The 16,533-nt window shown below is 37.6% G+C and overlaps 1 protein-coding gene across 1 annotated transcript in view; it reads right to left on the bottom strand.

Annotated features, from left to right (window-relative positions):
- The window catches only part of MUC2 (mucin 2, oligomeric mucus/gel-forming), a 58,583-nt gene extending 46,691 nt beyond the window's left edge, over positions 1–11,892 (bottom strand). Inside the window, exons 1-12 of the mRNA XM_088525695.1 lie at positions 11,823–11,892; positions 10,095–10,359; positions 8,390–8,504; positions 7,808–7,898; positions 7,291–7,400; positions 6,643–6,859; positions 6,040–6,165; positions 4,845–4,962; positions 4,367–4,505; positions 3,836–3,946; positions 2,795–2,864; positions 522–659 (exon numbers count right to left, since the gene is read on the bottom strand). Of these exons, the coding sequence (XP_088381821.1) occupies positions 522–659; positions 2,795–2,864; positions 3,836–3,946; positions 4,367–4,505; positions 4,845–4,962; positions 6,040–6,165; positions 6,643–6,859; positions 7,291–7,400; positions 7,808–7,898; positions 8,390–8,504; positions 10,095–10,359; positions 11,823–11,892 (1,570 nt within the window). The remainder of the gene's footprint in view (positions 1–521; positions 660–2,794; positions 2,865–3,835; positions 3,947–4,366; positions 4,506–4,844; positions 4,963–6,039; positions 6,166–6,642; positions 6,860–7,290; positions 7,401–7,807; positions 7,899–8,389; positions 8,505–10,094; positions 10,360–11,822) is intronic.
- Between the last annotated feature and the right edge of the window lie 4,641 nt (positions 11,893–16,533).

Genomic DNA, 16,533 nt, shown 5'->3' with positions numbered 1-16,533 from the left:
TGGATGTTTTTTATAATCATTGGCTAGTTTTATTCTAAAAGGGGAAGGACAACTGATCCCAAACATCACAGACAGAAGCTCACATATCTGATTGTTCCATGTCATTATCAATGCATGACAGAAGATTTAGGAGCCCTACTTTAAATCTGTAATCCCTGAGAAGAACAGTCTCCATGAAGAGATGTCTGCCTCAGCCTCTCCTCTGTATTTGCTATGCTCTTTGATGAAATAAAAACAACAAATGCTTCATATGCTTGGTTTTATGGATGTTTTTAAAGCTAGATTAAATAAAGAAAGAAGGAATATTCTAAGAAACAGAGGCACATGAGTGATAGGTCAGCTTAATATGAAATCCATTTCTAGTTTGCTTGAATCAAATCTCTTCCAAAGTTATGGCTTCTGCCTTAATTTTCTCTTTGTTGAATCAACAAATACTACAGATTACCACCCATGTAAAGAATACACGACTTTCCAGCTGTGCAACAGCATAGCTTTTGCTTCCCATTTGAGTGGACACTTGCCTTCCAGATTTTCTTTGCCTGATGAATCCACAGTTGCAAACAGCTGCATGACTGGGAGCAACTGGATTTGCAGCTGAAGTCCGATAGATGTTTGTACAATGAGGTAGTAGGAAGACGGCTGGAAAACTGAGAAGCTGGCTGAAAAACAAAACATGAACTGTGCAGCAAACACACACACAGGTCACTGAAAGTAGTATTTTTATTAGCTTCTGAGGTAGTGCTTTTCATGAAAATTTTGAGATCAGGATCAATCATTTTTTCCTCTAAAAGCTACTGGACAGAGAAGACATGGCAGTTGTCCCTACCCATATTACAAGCTAATTACCCACAACGATTCAGCCCCAGGATCAGAATCTAACTCAGATTTTCTGCAACACAGCTTCAATGCTAACCTGTTAGTGTGAAAAGTCTGAAGAGGTTTCTTAGGAAAGTGTTATCCCCAACACTGTACACATTAGTCATTACACATTTCAATTAGTAATAAATAGATGTTTCTCTACAAGCCAATACATAACTATATATTATTACTAATATAATCTTAGATCCTCTACTCCAAATAAAACGCATGAGAGGAACAGACCTTCTGGTCAATGTACAGCCATCGCTGTAAACATCTGGGAAATGCATTAAAGCCCCATAATAAACTTCCACATGTGGAAGTGGACTTAATTTTTTAGTTAGTGATCAACTTAACCTCTGATCCAGTGGGCAAAGACTGCTTTAATACTTGGTAATAATCCATTTTAAAAATAACATGTCCCATACTGTATGAAAATCAAATTACTCATCTCTAAATGCTACTTTTCAAATGATTGGTTTATTTTGGCTGTAAGATCTTTCAGTGACCTATATTCGCGGAATGTGGTCTCTCAAACTAGATCAAAAAAATAATAATTATTGGATTGAAACCAGGTTGCTGTTTTCATGTTGCTAAACTACGGAATGCCTTCATATGGAAAAAGGATCACCATGTGGAAAACTGCTGCCTCACAACAGAAAACAGATGAAAACGCGCCTCAGAACAAGTTGGTCTGACAAAACATGACTCAGAATAATCTTCTTTAAGAACTGAACTGAGCAGATGTTAAATCAACCACTGGTATGTCTCATCTTATTGTACTTCGAAAAAATGAAGGCAGTGAATTTGCCTGTATTTCAAACAGACAAGATAAAATAATCTAGCAATTTTGGGAAAAAAAAAGCAGAATTAATGTACAAAATAAACACAGTGGAGGAAGCAGCCTTCCTAGTCCCTGATCATCACTTATTAAGGCTAATCTATTTACTATATGATCTATTTGCTACTTCATTTATGGTCTATTATAGCACATTGCTCATTGTCTAGAGCACTTAGTTACTCTAAACTTTTAACTACACACTATAATTGTTTTTATGCAAGCATTCACAAGCTTTTTATCTCAAGAATGCTTGATCTTCCAAATAAAAAAAAATATTTCCTGGAAAATAAATTGTTATCAGGAGAGGGATCAGTAACTCAGAAGCAAAATACACTGTGTTGGTATACTGTTTGAATCTATCTAAAAAAGTGATAATGCAAACTTTTTAACTTGTTTGCAAAGTTACTCTAGGATCTAGCAGCTGCTGTCTGATAGTGACATCCTGCCAGTACATTCCTGAATTAGGTGACTCCGTATTTACTTCAAGAGTTTACTTATATCTGTCGATTACTTTGAAAGACGCTGATGTCTCAAGAGAGTTGGGAGGATGAGGAGGTGCTATATAGCATACCATTCTTTACCTGGTTGTCCAGGTCAAGGTCTTGGCCAGAAAATACTGCAGCTACTGTCTGGCCTCTGCTGCCATATTTCCTTCCCACAGAACAAAATGGGGAAGAGGAGGAGTGGGGTGGACAAGCTCAAGCCCCACCATGACCAAAGGCCAGGATATTCCCAGTGCATGTACCCACATTCAGAAACTGCTAAAACTCCATTTTGTAAGTGGACTAAGTTATTTGTTTACATTTAGATCATGACAACTCCTCTTCACCAAGCTACATGTCAAATGAATTCTCAAGATGTGTCAAAAAAGGGTCATCTTTTTCAATCAAGCAGCCCGGCCGTTAAATTCCCAGTTAAGACTGGGATGTTTGGATTACATTCTAATTAATTCTTATTCCAATTTCTGAAAAAAAATCCAGGCTTCTCATATGTCTTTCATTTTAGGCTCTGAAAAGGTAAATGCTTTATCAAATGATCAAAACTACATTAGAAGCTGGCTCTGTGATTCATGACATGTAAGGCTGTGTCCTTTACCTGATACATGAGGCACGTTCACTGTCATTTCATTCAGTAACACACTGCCATCTGATCTGAAAACCACCACCTGAGTAAGAGCAATTGGAAAAAATTAGGCTCCAGGCATTGAAAAGAACTGGAAAAAAAGAAAATAACAACCTTATAAGAGGGGAGTCAGAACCAGTACCATTTTGCAGTTAGACTGTGACCTAATTTAAACTGAATGACTTGTGGAATACAAGTAACTTTTGGTCTTCTTATTCAGTATTTCATTTACTCTTGCCTAAAACGATTTATAACAGTAAAACAATGCAGAACAATTCTACTTTGGCAAGTAGAAGAAAACATTTAGCCTTCATGATCAATAGTAAGTTCTTAATCTCTACAGAAGTATGTACCATGGCTTCAGCATGATGGCTTCTTATGATTCTGACATGGTAAGTAAACAATTTGTTAAACTTCCTCACTTTTTTTTTCCTTCTAATTATGCTGGCAGACCAGGAAATAAGGATAAAAATTATGTATACATTATGTATATCTACGGACAACTCTGTATAAATGCAGTTTAGGTATGCCTGTATCAACTGGGATACTGAAATAAAACAGAAAGACTTGTCAGAAGTATGAATCAGACATGCATGAAAAATGATGAGGATTTCCCAATGTTTTAATTTTGATTAACTAGTTAGGAAGGTTGGGTTGCATCAATGTTCAGAAGCTTGGATATCTTGCAAAACGCACTTGATTAGATCTGCAAAATTTTATTTGAATAATATAGAAGACTGTGAGGGGGGGAAGAATGGTACTCTTATTTCCAAACAACCTGGAATACAGTGAGAATTCATCAAATGCTGAGAAGAGAAGGGGAAAAACATTAAATGATATTAGTCTCAGCAATTGTTCACCTTAGGCCTATTTAGTCAGGAGTCAGGAGCTTCAGCGGTTTTATAGTCATTCTGAACTGTTGTACCTATCAACAATAAGAACTCCAAAAATTCTTACTCCTTCCCAGTAATTTGCTACTCTTCAACACACCAGCAGAACTCATATGATACCTACATTTTTTTTCTGGTCTGTTAGCAGCACAACGCTCTTCAAACATGTCTGCCAGTCTATGTAGCCACAGGGAGCCAGTTCTGCCAGCAGGACATAAGAGTCATTGGCATTATCCTGCAATAACAGGAAAATAAATATCCATTAATCAAACATCTCATGTACAAGACAAGAGCACAAAGAGAAAATTGAAATAATCAGTTACAATAACAAGTAGTGCAGAACTTTAACCTCCATTTCAGCACTGTCCCCAGAAGCTGAAGTCTCTTTCAAATAAATTTAATGGTTTAGTTTCTAGATCAAGATCATTGTCTTTTCTGTAAGAATAGGCAGGAGCTATTTTAGAAAGAGATGGCTGAAATAGCTGCTTAGCTCTTTTTCCTAGGTGAATTTGCTACTGACATACAGCACTGTCTTTTAACATTTCTACCTTCCTCTTCTCAAAATTGGAATGAAACAGCAATTCACAGCTACTAGACACCAGTGCACAGATTACCTGCATTTACTCTAGAACAGAAGGCTCTACAGCACACATACCTTGGCCAACACATAGTAACAATCTCCGTGGAAGGTGTATTTCTTCCCATCAAAGGTGGTAATATGAGAGCCTCCTTCCACTGAACATGTGCCTGGACAGGGTAAATCCTTGCATGTCCATCTACCTGAATCACAGGTGCTGTAAACAGACAAATAACCCCCAAATACATGTAAATACATATATAGGAGCTAAGTATATATATAGGAACTAAGAGCATTAAAAGCATGCATACGCTGAGCAAAGAGCAAGATATCCATGGATATTTTGAATCTTTGAACGTTTATTTAAGATCTACTTTTTCTCTGTATGCTGTTGATACAAGAAAAGCTTTCAGAAAACAGATCGCATAGCCATGCAACAGAAATTTAAGTTCAGAATTTTTTTCAAGAAGTCTTCTATAGCTAGGTAGAAGATCAAAAAGGGCTGCCCCAGGCACAGTCATTCAAAGGAAGATATATAAATAACCATAATCCCTACCATTCTTCACATTCACTGGTGATGTTTTCTCCAGGTGAATACCCCTTTCCATGGAGTTTGCAGTGACACTGGCTAACAGGTATGCAGCCTTTCTCAGTGATATCATCATACACAGTTCCTACAAAGCACAACAGTTAGGTATAATAGCTCATTCTGAAACAAGGGCAGTTGCCAGAGTGGAAACGTTATCAAAACTGTGAAGACAATGTGATAAATTTCTATGATTCTAATATAAGACATGGAAAACTTCTATTCAGCTTTGAAAATCTGAATCTATCCATTCACCTAACTATATTCAAATGAAAAGCTCCATAGAAATATCCAATAACAATCGCAGCATTTTATATGGTTAGATAGCCCTGGAGTATCCTGTAGACAATAATTGTCATGTTACTTATCCTAAGGTTAACAGCAAACCTGAGTATTTCAGTCTCTGGGTAAATGATATTCACTGCATCAAAGTTATTCAGAACTAAAAGCACAATTTTCTATTTAACAGCAAAGATCCTTTATGACCAAATCAGATGATCTCTTCTGTGTGTCAGTAAGATTTAACTGCAAAATTACAAATAAATTCACCAATAATCTTCTCTTTTTCCAGGCTGCTTAGCTGTTTAGCCTGAAGAAGAGAAGATTGAGAGGGGATCTTATCAATATATATAAATACCTAAGGAGAAAATGCAAAAAGGATGGGACCAAACTCTTCTCCATGGTGGCCAGTGATAAGTTAATGGGTATAAATTAAAACACAGGAAGTTCCATCTCAATATCAGAAAGAACTTCTTTACTGGGAGGGTGACAGAGCACTGGAACCAGCTGCCCAGAGAGGTTGTGGAGTCTCCTTCTCTGGAGATCTTCAAACTCCACCTGGATGCGACCCTGTGCTTTAGGTGTCCCTGCTTGACACAGGGGGTTGGACGAGATGATCTCTAGAGGTCCCTCCCGGCCTCAACTATTTGGTGATTACATTTTTGTTTTTTTGTTTTCTGGGTGTTTTTTTAACATGCAAGAATTATAATCTCCTGGGAGCAAATTAATGCATAGTCATATTAATTTCTAAGATATAATTTGACAATGTTTAGTGTTTTGATTATGAACCTCTCTGCCACAACTATTGGCTTTTGTTTTGCTTTCTGGTTTAACTGCAATTACATTGGCATTTATTTCCAATTATGGTAGCAAGATGCACATTTACCTTCAGGGCAGAAACAACCATCCATGTAGTGCTCTTCACAAAGGCTGCTGATCTCCAAGTGTGAACAAGTATCCATGCAGGGCGAGCTGCTTTCTTTATAGATCATGTTACCAGGACACGTTTTGGCTAAAAGAAAAAGAAAGGTATTATCAGTTATCTGAATATAAAGTCCATCATTCCTCAGAAATTAAAGAACTCCCACTAGTCTCAAGTCAACAGTGTCTCAAGCCAGACTCATCTTCCACTCCCTTTAAATCAATGGCATTCCAAGTCACTCCATTTAGCCAAGAACGTATGTCTGTTGCTAAACTGTTCTCCCCGTTTCTTTACATTTTTCTTCTTTTAGTCTCAAATAGACTAAATGACTCAGTCATTTGCAGCATCAAGCCTTGTAGCTTTTGAACTGGAAAATAACTTCTATTTGCTGAGAAACATTTCTTCATGACAAAGACAACAGAGAAGAAACAAGAACAACACACGATGTAGTTTTCTGCACTAGTGGTGCATCTTTACAGCTTTACAAAGAAGGAATAATTTAAGATGTTTCATAGTCCTTCATCCATGAAATACTTGTTGATTTGCAAAACTTATAATGCTGCTTACGGCAAAAGTTCTCCGTCCTCCATTCACCCGGCCGACCACCTGCATGTGAACACTGTCGAGAATACTCAGAGATGGTGCTGCAGAGGCAGAAGGAGTCCTCACTTCCATTACAGGCACACTTGTCCTGCATGCAGGCTTGGACATACATTTCCACATTGAGGTGTGAATGACAATCAGTAAATGCAGAGGAATTTAGCAACTTTTCACACTCATCACGCTAAGAAAGAAAAGAAGATTACATTTACATTTGAGAGATGCATACACGTAAACTTCTAGACAGATCCTTTCCTATCATAAGAACTGTTGGCCCCTGAAGAGCAACAATTACTGAATTGAGAAAAATTAGTAGGTTCTCTCTGGAAAAATGCAAATTGGAAATGATTCAATTACAATCTTAGAGTTTCCCCTGTCCTTCACCTTTTTTAAAACCTCAGAGCAGTATTTATTGGTTTTAGGGATTCACATGGATTCACTGCCTTTTCAAGTATGAGGCTTTCTTTTTTCTAAAATCAAGTATTAGCCATTGATATCAGCTAGAGACATTTTAGCCATGGACAGGAACAAAGTGCTCCTCACACACTAACTCCCTACAGCACAAGAATGTCTCCACACACCCATGAAAGTGAAGCTCACCACTGGACTACTCACATGTTCATTACAGCTTGGAAGTGCCTGAGTTTCATCGGGGTCCTCACAATTGTCATTGGGTTTGTTGATCTTCTGTAAATTCCCGTATGTAATTGAATTGTAGCTTGTGACTGTGAGAAAAAAATTAAAAAAGAGACCTTGTTTAGCCTAAAAAAATTGATGACAAGGAACATCTGATTCCTGACACTCTACTGATTGAAGGAAACGTTTGCTATGATATCAGTTGTATCTGCCAGACATGGATCCCTCTGCCAATTATGTCTATTTTGAGCATGCCTAAAGATGTAAACTGATAGTTGCACTAAGAAAAGAAAGCTCTGCCTGTAAAGGATATACAAAATGATTCACCTGGAATAAATAATGGGAATGCAGAAGTGGAAGATAAGGCTAATTTGGGGGCAAATACAGAAATGCTTGTAGAGAGAGAGAGAGAGATTTGCTCTCCTGTGATGCTCCTAAGCACAATGCTTATGAACCTATCCGATGTGCTAACTATCAGTGTGGTAGTATGACTCACCTCCATTAATAAATTCATTGTAGATTGGAATGCCATTGTAATCTCCACAAAGACCACATGTATAGTTATTGAATTTGCTGTCCAGCTCCACCTGGTTAATTGAAAAAGGAAAAATGGAAAGGAATTACTTGGGAGCATGAAGACCATTCTGAAGCAAATATGTTTACTTGAAAGGAAAGTTGCTAGATGACAGAAGTGATGATCAACCCAAAACTCTTTCAGAAATACCTCTTGTATTGTAAATTAGGTTGTAGCATAGCTGATAAACACATAAGGCAGGTGCAAAAAAACTCTCAGAAAACGAAAAGGAGCTGAAGTTCCTCTAACCAGATAATCATTGTAATCACCATGCTGACAAAGAAGAAAAGTAAAGCATTCTTAAAATTATAGGACTCTGCTTTTTTCTGTAAGATCCTCTGCATGCCATACCACTACTTTACCACACCACAGAGAAAGGAATACTTTTTGGATAAGGTACCATGAGTGCCAACTGGATAAGTTAATCTAGCAGTTTGGCTCTGTTCAGTCTATAACACTCTGTTAAACCCAGGAAATACCAATGAAGAATTGGATTATACATACCATCAGCGCATCCTCCTGATTCCATATCAGAACTAGGCCTAATTTGGCATAAACTTTGGTGTAAATGTCATTGCTCTCAATTAACAAACCAGAGCTGTAGTATGGTGTCTTGACACTAGAAGAAAAATAATAGGCTTTATATTAGTACAGAAATGTAAGGGGTGACATTAATGTCTTAGCTGGGAAAATTTTATCTCCTAATTTTCTGCCACTGGGATTTTTCCAACTGTTTTCATCCAGCATTTTTAATATGTCTCAATGACTTATGCATTAAAACACTTGGAACTCAGAAGCCATTATTTCTACTTTTGGCTGTATTGTTCACCCTGTAGTAAAAGAAACCTTAATGTTTTTGGTGATGTTTTAATGGTAATGGTGATGTTTTTAGAGAGGGATTATAAAACACCAGGCAGTTTTTCGCCTTTCAACTATCACTGCATAAAATACAAGGCTATACAGTTAAACACCAAATCTGCCAGGACATTTAATTAGTCAGTGGACTGGGTACCAAAAGGCAAATTCATGCATTTATCTGCTCTGCAGGTTTCATTTCAGTGGTGTGAAATGATATTTTATATGACAATGGATCATGTACCAGTTAAAGAGCAGTATGGGAAATTAAATTCCACAAAAACTAAATCCCCAGCAAAAACCGGTTCTACAAGAAGAATTCTATTGTTTTATGAATAATACCTAGGAGAAAAACAGGTTTGCCTCTTAAAAAAAAAAAAAAAGTGTAAAGGCTCCCTAAATGTGTTATTTTTTACGGTGTTCTTTTTAGTTGCAGGAAAAGAATACATATTTTTCTCAACTTCATGCCATTTTGTTATATATTCTGGTATGATCCTTGAAAAATCAAATATAATTTTCTATCTTTGAATAGATTTCTTTTGAAGTGGATTCCCCATTTAAGATCAAAAGTTGACTTCTGGACAAAATCCAGCCCAGCAAAGAAAATAAAGAGGGTGTCTTTTAATAATGCTAAGATGTACTAATATGTCGCCATCTTTCTTATATCTTGATCCTACCGAACTGTGTTTTAAGACGTGTTCCTTCACTTGTTTCAGTGTTTATATTTCTAGGATTAACAGGAGTAATTGGGGAATACTCAGTGCTTTATATCATCGTATTACAGGAGGAGAAAAAGATTACAGTTCTCTGTAAACAAACATATACCACCATAGACTAATTAACACTTCATCCCTTTTGATCTGCACTGCATCTGTTATAATCTCACAAAGAACAGCCACTATACTTTATAGAATTATCTATGAACAATGGAAAGGAACAGGAAAATACAGAAAAAGATTCCAGAGAAATGAATCTGACCTGCTAGGTCAGACCTTCTGCTAAGGTAAACGCAAGACAGTACTGTGAAGCAAATGAGGCTATGCTATTTCACCTCAGTGAAAGATCTGGCTCATGAGTTACATTTTATTTACTGTGCAGCCAGAAGAAAAGGATTCCCATAAATCTTTTCCCTGACTTGCTTTTAAATCATCCCTTATGCCAGTGTACAAATCAAGATTAATACCAAAGTCTTTCCTCAAAGCAGTTTTCATGTTGGACTTTGAAATGTTCTTTTAGTTTACCGAAATGCCTGCAGTAGTTATCAATGATATACAGGTAGCAGTGTAAGGAATCAATCCTGCTTTTATCCTCACAACACATTTCTCTGAAGCACTATGGTATTATAAGAACTTACATTTGCCCATCTACCACAGCCAGTTTTGGCGTGAGGTACACTGTGAAGTCCTTGACTGTGATCAGAATGTACTGGATCACTGGATGGTTGTTGCTGTTCAGAGTACGCTGAACTTGGACAGAGAACTCTTTGTAAGACTCTTGGCAGTCTGAAGCAAAATTATATTCACAAACGCCAGGAAACTGATAGATGTCTCCATCAAAAGTTTTGAAATGGTTGTTCCCCCAAGTGCTGCAGACATAGTGGCCATGGCTTCGTGTCCTACCTGTTAAGTGATTAAAACAGACAGGCATGAAAAACATGAAATGAACAAGTTAGAGTCCACTGAGGCTAGGCAGTATTTCCCAACAAGACAGCGGAGGAAGAATGCTTGCATAACGTTCAGCCACACAGCACAAGTGAGTTTACAGGAAAAGAATGCTAAGCTATACATTAGAAACCATTTTTAACTATTAGCACAGTGCACAGATTCCATAAATCTCCAGCCTACCCAAATGCCTGCCTATGAAAGAGAGATGTTTTCTCTGTAAATGGAAAAGAGAACATTCATAAACATTGCCGGGGCCTAGGTATTTCTTGTAGCATTCACTGAGGTGAAAGAACTTGCCTGTATAAGGTGGGAAAAACTTAACCCTCTGAGCTGCTAACAATAGCAGTTACTTTGCCAAATCCATGCATTTATGCTGAATTACGACAAAAGATTATTTTTCCTGAGAGCTATTCCCTTCCATGATCCAACATCTGCTAAAAAGAAACAGAATTAGGAAGCACAACAGGAGCTTTTCAAAACTTCCTTCTTTTTGTCACAGAAACAACCTTCATTACAACAGACTTCTGCAGGAAAATCGGATAGGCCAGAAGATAATGACATTGGGAGCAAAAAATAGAGCTGGTGATATCAAGTTCATTCCTTTCCCAACCACTACACCAGATATTAACACTAATTAAAATAGTATCCAGTTAAGCCTCAAGATGTTATAGATTAGGGGTGAGCATAAAAACTGAACATACTAGGGAAGCCTGCCAAGGTACAAAGAGCACCCACACTACTTATCTTCTCATGATTATCTAGCAATGTTTGAGAAATCAGAATTCTCTGATGTTATCAACCACACTAAGTGCATCCAACCAAAGCCCATATTACTAGATACTTCCCTGCTTGAAAGAAAGACTACAGAGATTCTCCCAGAGCTCATGACTGGGATCCCAAACACAAGACATTGCTTTCCTCCCATTGTTAAATTCAAGACATGGGAGATCAAGACTACTGTCTCAAACCTGATCACTGCAGAAAATGCATCACCGGCTGCTTTAAAAATACAGCCTTGAATATGAGAGGTTTTATGTTTTTCCAGTAACAAAACATGCAGACATCCTTTTTCTCCATGGCTACAACAAAAAATTGCCAAATTGACACAGCTTTCTTTCTGTTAAGTAGTTGTTCTACCTAGGACAGTCTAAACATATGGAAAGAAATGTAATACTGAAAATAACAGCTTCCAAGCATATCAAACTAGAGATTAACACAATACATTTAGGCATTAAACTCTCCAAAGACACCAGTATCTACCTACTGCGGCCCTGCCACGTAGCCTCAAAGTGTTAAATAATTAAAGACATCTTAAAACTCCAGTGGCTTAAATATGTCATTTCCTTCTAGCTTTATTGTATTTTATTCTCTCCCCTTTTCCAGGAGGCAATTGCCACTATCTCATTTCTAGAGCTTACCTTTTTTTATCTCGCTCGCATTGGAGAGTGCCAGCCAGAGTATGAAAAGGCTGGCAACTCTTAGCCCCATGGCGGCTAAGGTGGGTGAGCTGGGAACACCTCGGAGAACTTTTCTTTATATAATACCCACTGGTGCAATTGATTCCATCACAGGGGAGGAGATACCAAGGGAGGAGGAAAGAGGACAGGTAAGAAAAATAGGTGTGATATTTACAAAAGATAAGAAGTAAACAGATAGGTATTTTTCAGAGTAAATGAAAGAATTTGGCGTACAGGAAATGGTATAATATTGATTCAGTAATCATGCACTTTTTTATTGCTCTTTTGTATTTCTTTGTCCTACAGGATACTTCTTTAAATCTTTCAAATAGTTCAACCTTCAGTAACTCCTACAAACAGTGAATTTTGGAGTGGCTGAATAAGAAAATGCCTTGAATTAAGTTTAGAATGGGATATTCCCAGGCGATGACTTTAAAGTCAAAAGCTTTTTTCATTTTTAACCATCATTTAGAACTACTTCGGTAAAGACCGAATGATGCTCATGAAATTCCTGCTAGATAAAAATAACCCTCATAAATAATTATATGCCTTGGATGGAAAAAAATATTTTACAGGCGATTGTTGGATTCCACTGATTCATGAAGCTCTAGGACATCTAAAACATGATACCAACTGTACAGCATATCATTTCCTAAAACTTATTGGGATGAGGTGGCATTATAACTTCAAGAAATTTATATCACAAGATATGATCTGTCAAACATTGTCACTGTGCAACAGAAAGCCCATCGAAAAATTCCTAGGGGCTCTCACATTTTAATTTTAAGAAAGCAGAATAAAAAGGAAGAAGTGGAAAACACTACTACCCACACAGAGTAATACCTCAGATTTGTTTTCTGACAGCATCCCCCTGAATAGCTCATTTTTGCTTACCTTTTGCATGAATGGTAATGTCAGTCTCCTGCCTGACATTAGATCCTACAGAAAGCTAAGTGCTCAACTTTGCCCCATGTAGAATAAGATGAAGATAGTCCTTGGGAAAATCCACAGAAACAGAAACCATCTCCAAATGCTGCTTCAGAAAGAACGAGATTTCCACCTGCATTGTATTTTGCTTTGCAGAATTCCTCAGAATTGTTTTTGTGACCCTCTTCAGAAGATAAACCAGTGTTTTCTGTCTTTCAGAGAAAATGCATTTATTTCAGGAGATCTTCTAACACAATTACTTCATAGCACTGAGTTTACTTGTTACACACACTAGACAAGGTTATTTTCTCAAAAGTTTCTCATTGCAGCATCTAGAAATCTCTAATCCTCTTAATTCTTCCAAGTTTTCCTTATTCCTGTTGCTCAAATTACAAGTTAAGCAGAGCATGAATATTTTGTAAAAGATCAAGGAAATTCTTCACTTAGTCCCTTTAGCTGTTCTAGTCAACCAGAAGTACTCCTTTGTGGTAAAAACACAAATTCTTTTGCTTGCATTTTCTATTTTTGTTTGTTCTATAGTCACAAGTACAATCCTCATTTCTAACATATTTATGTTTTCCCCAAATGCATCTCATATGGCGTTAGGCTTTCTGTCTTTTCTATTTAAGGATGCAGATTTGTAGTTCTTCCACCCATACACAGGATAGCATTCACTCACCTACCCTGACCGAATTTAAGCCCTTCTCTCTTTTTGTAGTATTTCACTAGAAAATACACAATATTAATTGGGGTTTATTAAGTTGGTTTTTTTTCTAGGGAAAAAACAAACAAACCCTGTGTAATTGGAACACAGAGGTGAAAAAAAATGTCAACTGTCTGCAGAGACCCTTTCTCTGATGGTTATTTTAGTAGGTCTAATTCTCACGACACTTCAAAGACACCTCATCTTAGATTTTTCCTTCTTTTATGCTACCCAAACTCTTATTTTAGGCATGTTTTCTAAAATACTTCCAACTTTTCTGAAGGCCTTTATTCTGCGTTTTTCTGTTTTCAGATTGACTCCCCCTGTCTGGAACCACTGTGGTCCCCTAGAAAGTATCTCCATGACTTAACTTAAACCTTAGCCAGGATTCAGTTAATAATATTTGGGAATTTTAACAACTGCTAGTACACAGCAGACCTGATCTTTTTTATTAAATTGAATGCTCATATCTATGAAGTGGAAACTTGCCTATTTGGTCCGCAGTGCTTGCCACAGAACTTCCAGATGGAGAGAGCCACTTCCCAGCCTCATTCGCCGGGAATGTGAAAGGTGAAGTTGAATCACCTAGAGATGTGCTCTCAGTCCAATATGCAAGTGTCTTCTTCCTAGGCACAGTGAGAAATAAACACTTCTTTGAATGACATGGATAGAACTAAGAGGTGCTGTAAACCAAGCTCTGCAAGGTTTTAGGGAGTGATTTTCTCTGCCCCAGCTGCCTGTACAGGAAGCATAATCTCATCTCAGAATACATCCAGGTCACACCTATATTCCTTCTGTTACAAGTCTGTTTTTCCTCACAGTGAATTGTATCTTCTCATTGCCTCTCCTTCTAAAACAGAGGGCTGTGGGTTACTCTGACAGCCAATCTAAAGAACAAGGGAAGACAACGTCTTGACAATTTCACTCCCACTGAATTGGTACTCAAACCAATATCAGTGCAATAATCAAAAGAGAAATGAGGGAAGCTTCTTATCTTCACAATTCTTAAGCATATTTGTACCTTTACTAGCATTAGAAAGTATCCTAACTTTTCTATCCCTGTTTCCTTATTGGCAAGAAGGCAGTCTACCAGCTGCTTTATTTGTCTTTCAGAAATTAGCAGTATATGAGATATGCAATTATAATCTACTTTTTTCATCCTCAGCTGCCTTAAAGCTTGTTGGCCTATACATTTTAATCTAGAGATATGTGACTTTTAGTACACAATAAACTCTGCATTCACATGTACACATGATTCTATTTACTCTAAGCTGACAGCTTAATCCGTTTTGGAAAAAAAAATACATAATTCTGCTTTAGTACAGTGCAAGTGCTGTCACCAGAGACAAGAGAAGGGCATTTTCACATTTAGTTCCCTGTCTTAACAGAGATTATTTCCACCTACTCCGCCGTGTTCCTGAAGTCCATGAATAGAATTACAAGCTGCCATAACCTTCTACTACATACCTGAACTAGGATCCTCTAAAGAGGCAATGCTAGAGATAGGGTTAAAAAAATCAACTGCACAAGTGCATTTGCTATACCAACAGATGCAGAAGGAGAGACTAAAGAGAAAAAAAAAACCACCACCACACACACACAAGAGTATTTTGAGTCATAGCTGAATCAATGTATTGAGAATTCCACCGCCAAAACTTTTATGAGACTGTTTCTAATCACTCCATTAGCATACCACAGCTAACGTAGGTTCAAATTAATTACAAATTGAGTTTATTTTGTGTTAAAAAAGAGAACCAAACTGGAAGATTACACCTCATTTTGACTCACGTTACATGTTTTCCTATATGGAAGATTTATAGTGCTTTAAGGCAAAAATTAAGCTGAGAATTGTCTGGGGTTATGGTTCTAGGAAGAGCATGTAACTTTTCAAGAATTTTGAGCCTCTCTGTATGTGTGAACACACCAAGAAGAAATCTCACTGTGGAGTGTTTTCACAGCAAGCACAGGAAGGGACACTATACAAATCCCCCAGAAAGGACAATTCCATGTGGTCATTCACACTTGTTCCACTTTTCCTTTCACATTCCTATCTTGCAGTTTATCACAGCAGCGCTCCATCAGTGAGGATGCTCTGCAGATGAAGCTGCGGGATTTCATTCTGCCACTCTTCCATCTGTTGGTGTTCTCCACAGCGTACAGATCCTTCCAAGTGCCAACCCAACTGCATGATATACTCGTTTCTCCTTTTTGGTTGTTTTTGGGTTTTTTTTTGTTTTTGTTTTTCAAAGACTGGTCTCACTGCCAAGCACAGCAACGTGCTATCCACACTTCCTGCCAGCCTTTCTAAAACTGCTCTGGCAAAATGCAGCCTGGTTATGAATTAAGAGATCTCTGACAAGCAATCATGGTGCCCTTAAAGCAAGTCTTTTGGTTTCCTGGCATTCTTTATTCAGACAAATACCGTCTGAGCCATACAATCGTTCAAGGTAGCTGTAAATGCTAGCTGGAGCATTTTCACATGCTCGCCTTAAGTGGTTTTACATAGAAATTTAAAGATTAGCATCCATTCTCCAGGCATAATACTTCCTTTTCTTTATCAGGAGCACTTACTGCATTTGAGACCTTGGTTGCAAAACTTCTGTTTCTTTGCCAGTTAGGTATAAATGCTGAAAAATGTGCAACAACACAATTACTGGGGATTGGGAACTGATTTACTAATTAACCTCAATTAGTAAATTGCTGTACTTCCCTTTTAGAAAAAGGTATGTCTGTGAAAAGCCTCACCATGATGGCTTCTGTATCAATACAGGCAGAACAAACATCTGAGGATCAGTGAGGACTGAAACAGTTCTCATTTCTTCAAGCATCTGTGAGATTTAATCCAGGCAACTTGATATAGCCAAGAAGGGATGACACAAAAGGGTCATAAAGGGAACTACACTAAACATTCCTTCCTTTCTCTGGCCAATTTTGTCTCAGTAAAGTGAGATTTTCTGAATCTTCCAGTCACTTTTTAGGGGACACTTTCAGATGTCAGAGAATTTGGACTCACCTTACTGCCACTACCAAAAAACAGAGAGC

This window comes from Tinamus guttatus, unplaced genomic scaffold (genome assembly GCF_059628265.1).
Source record: "Tinamus guttatus ecotype Peru unplaced genomic scaffold, ASM5962826v1 Tinamus_guttatus_pri_ptg000240l, whole genome shotgun sequence".
Lineage (NCBI taxonomy): Eukaryota > Metazoa > Chordata > Aves > Tinamiformes > Tinamidae > Tinamus > Tinamus guttatus.
This window is presented reverse-complemented; position numbering and strand designations above follow the sequence as displayed.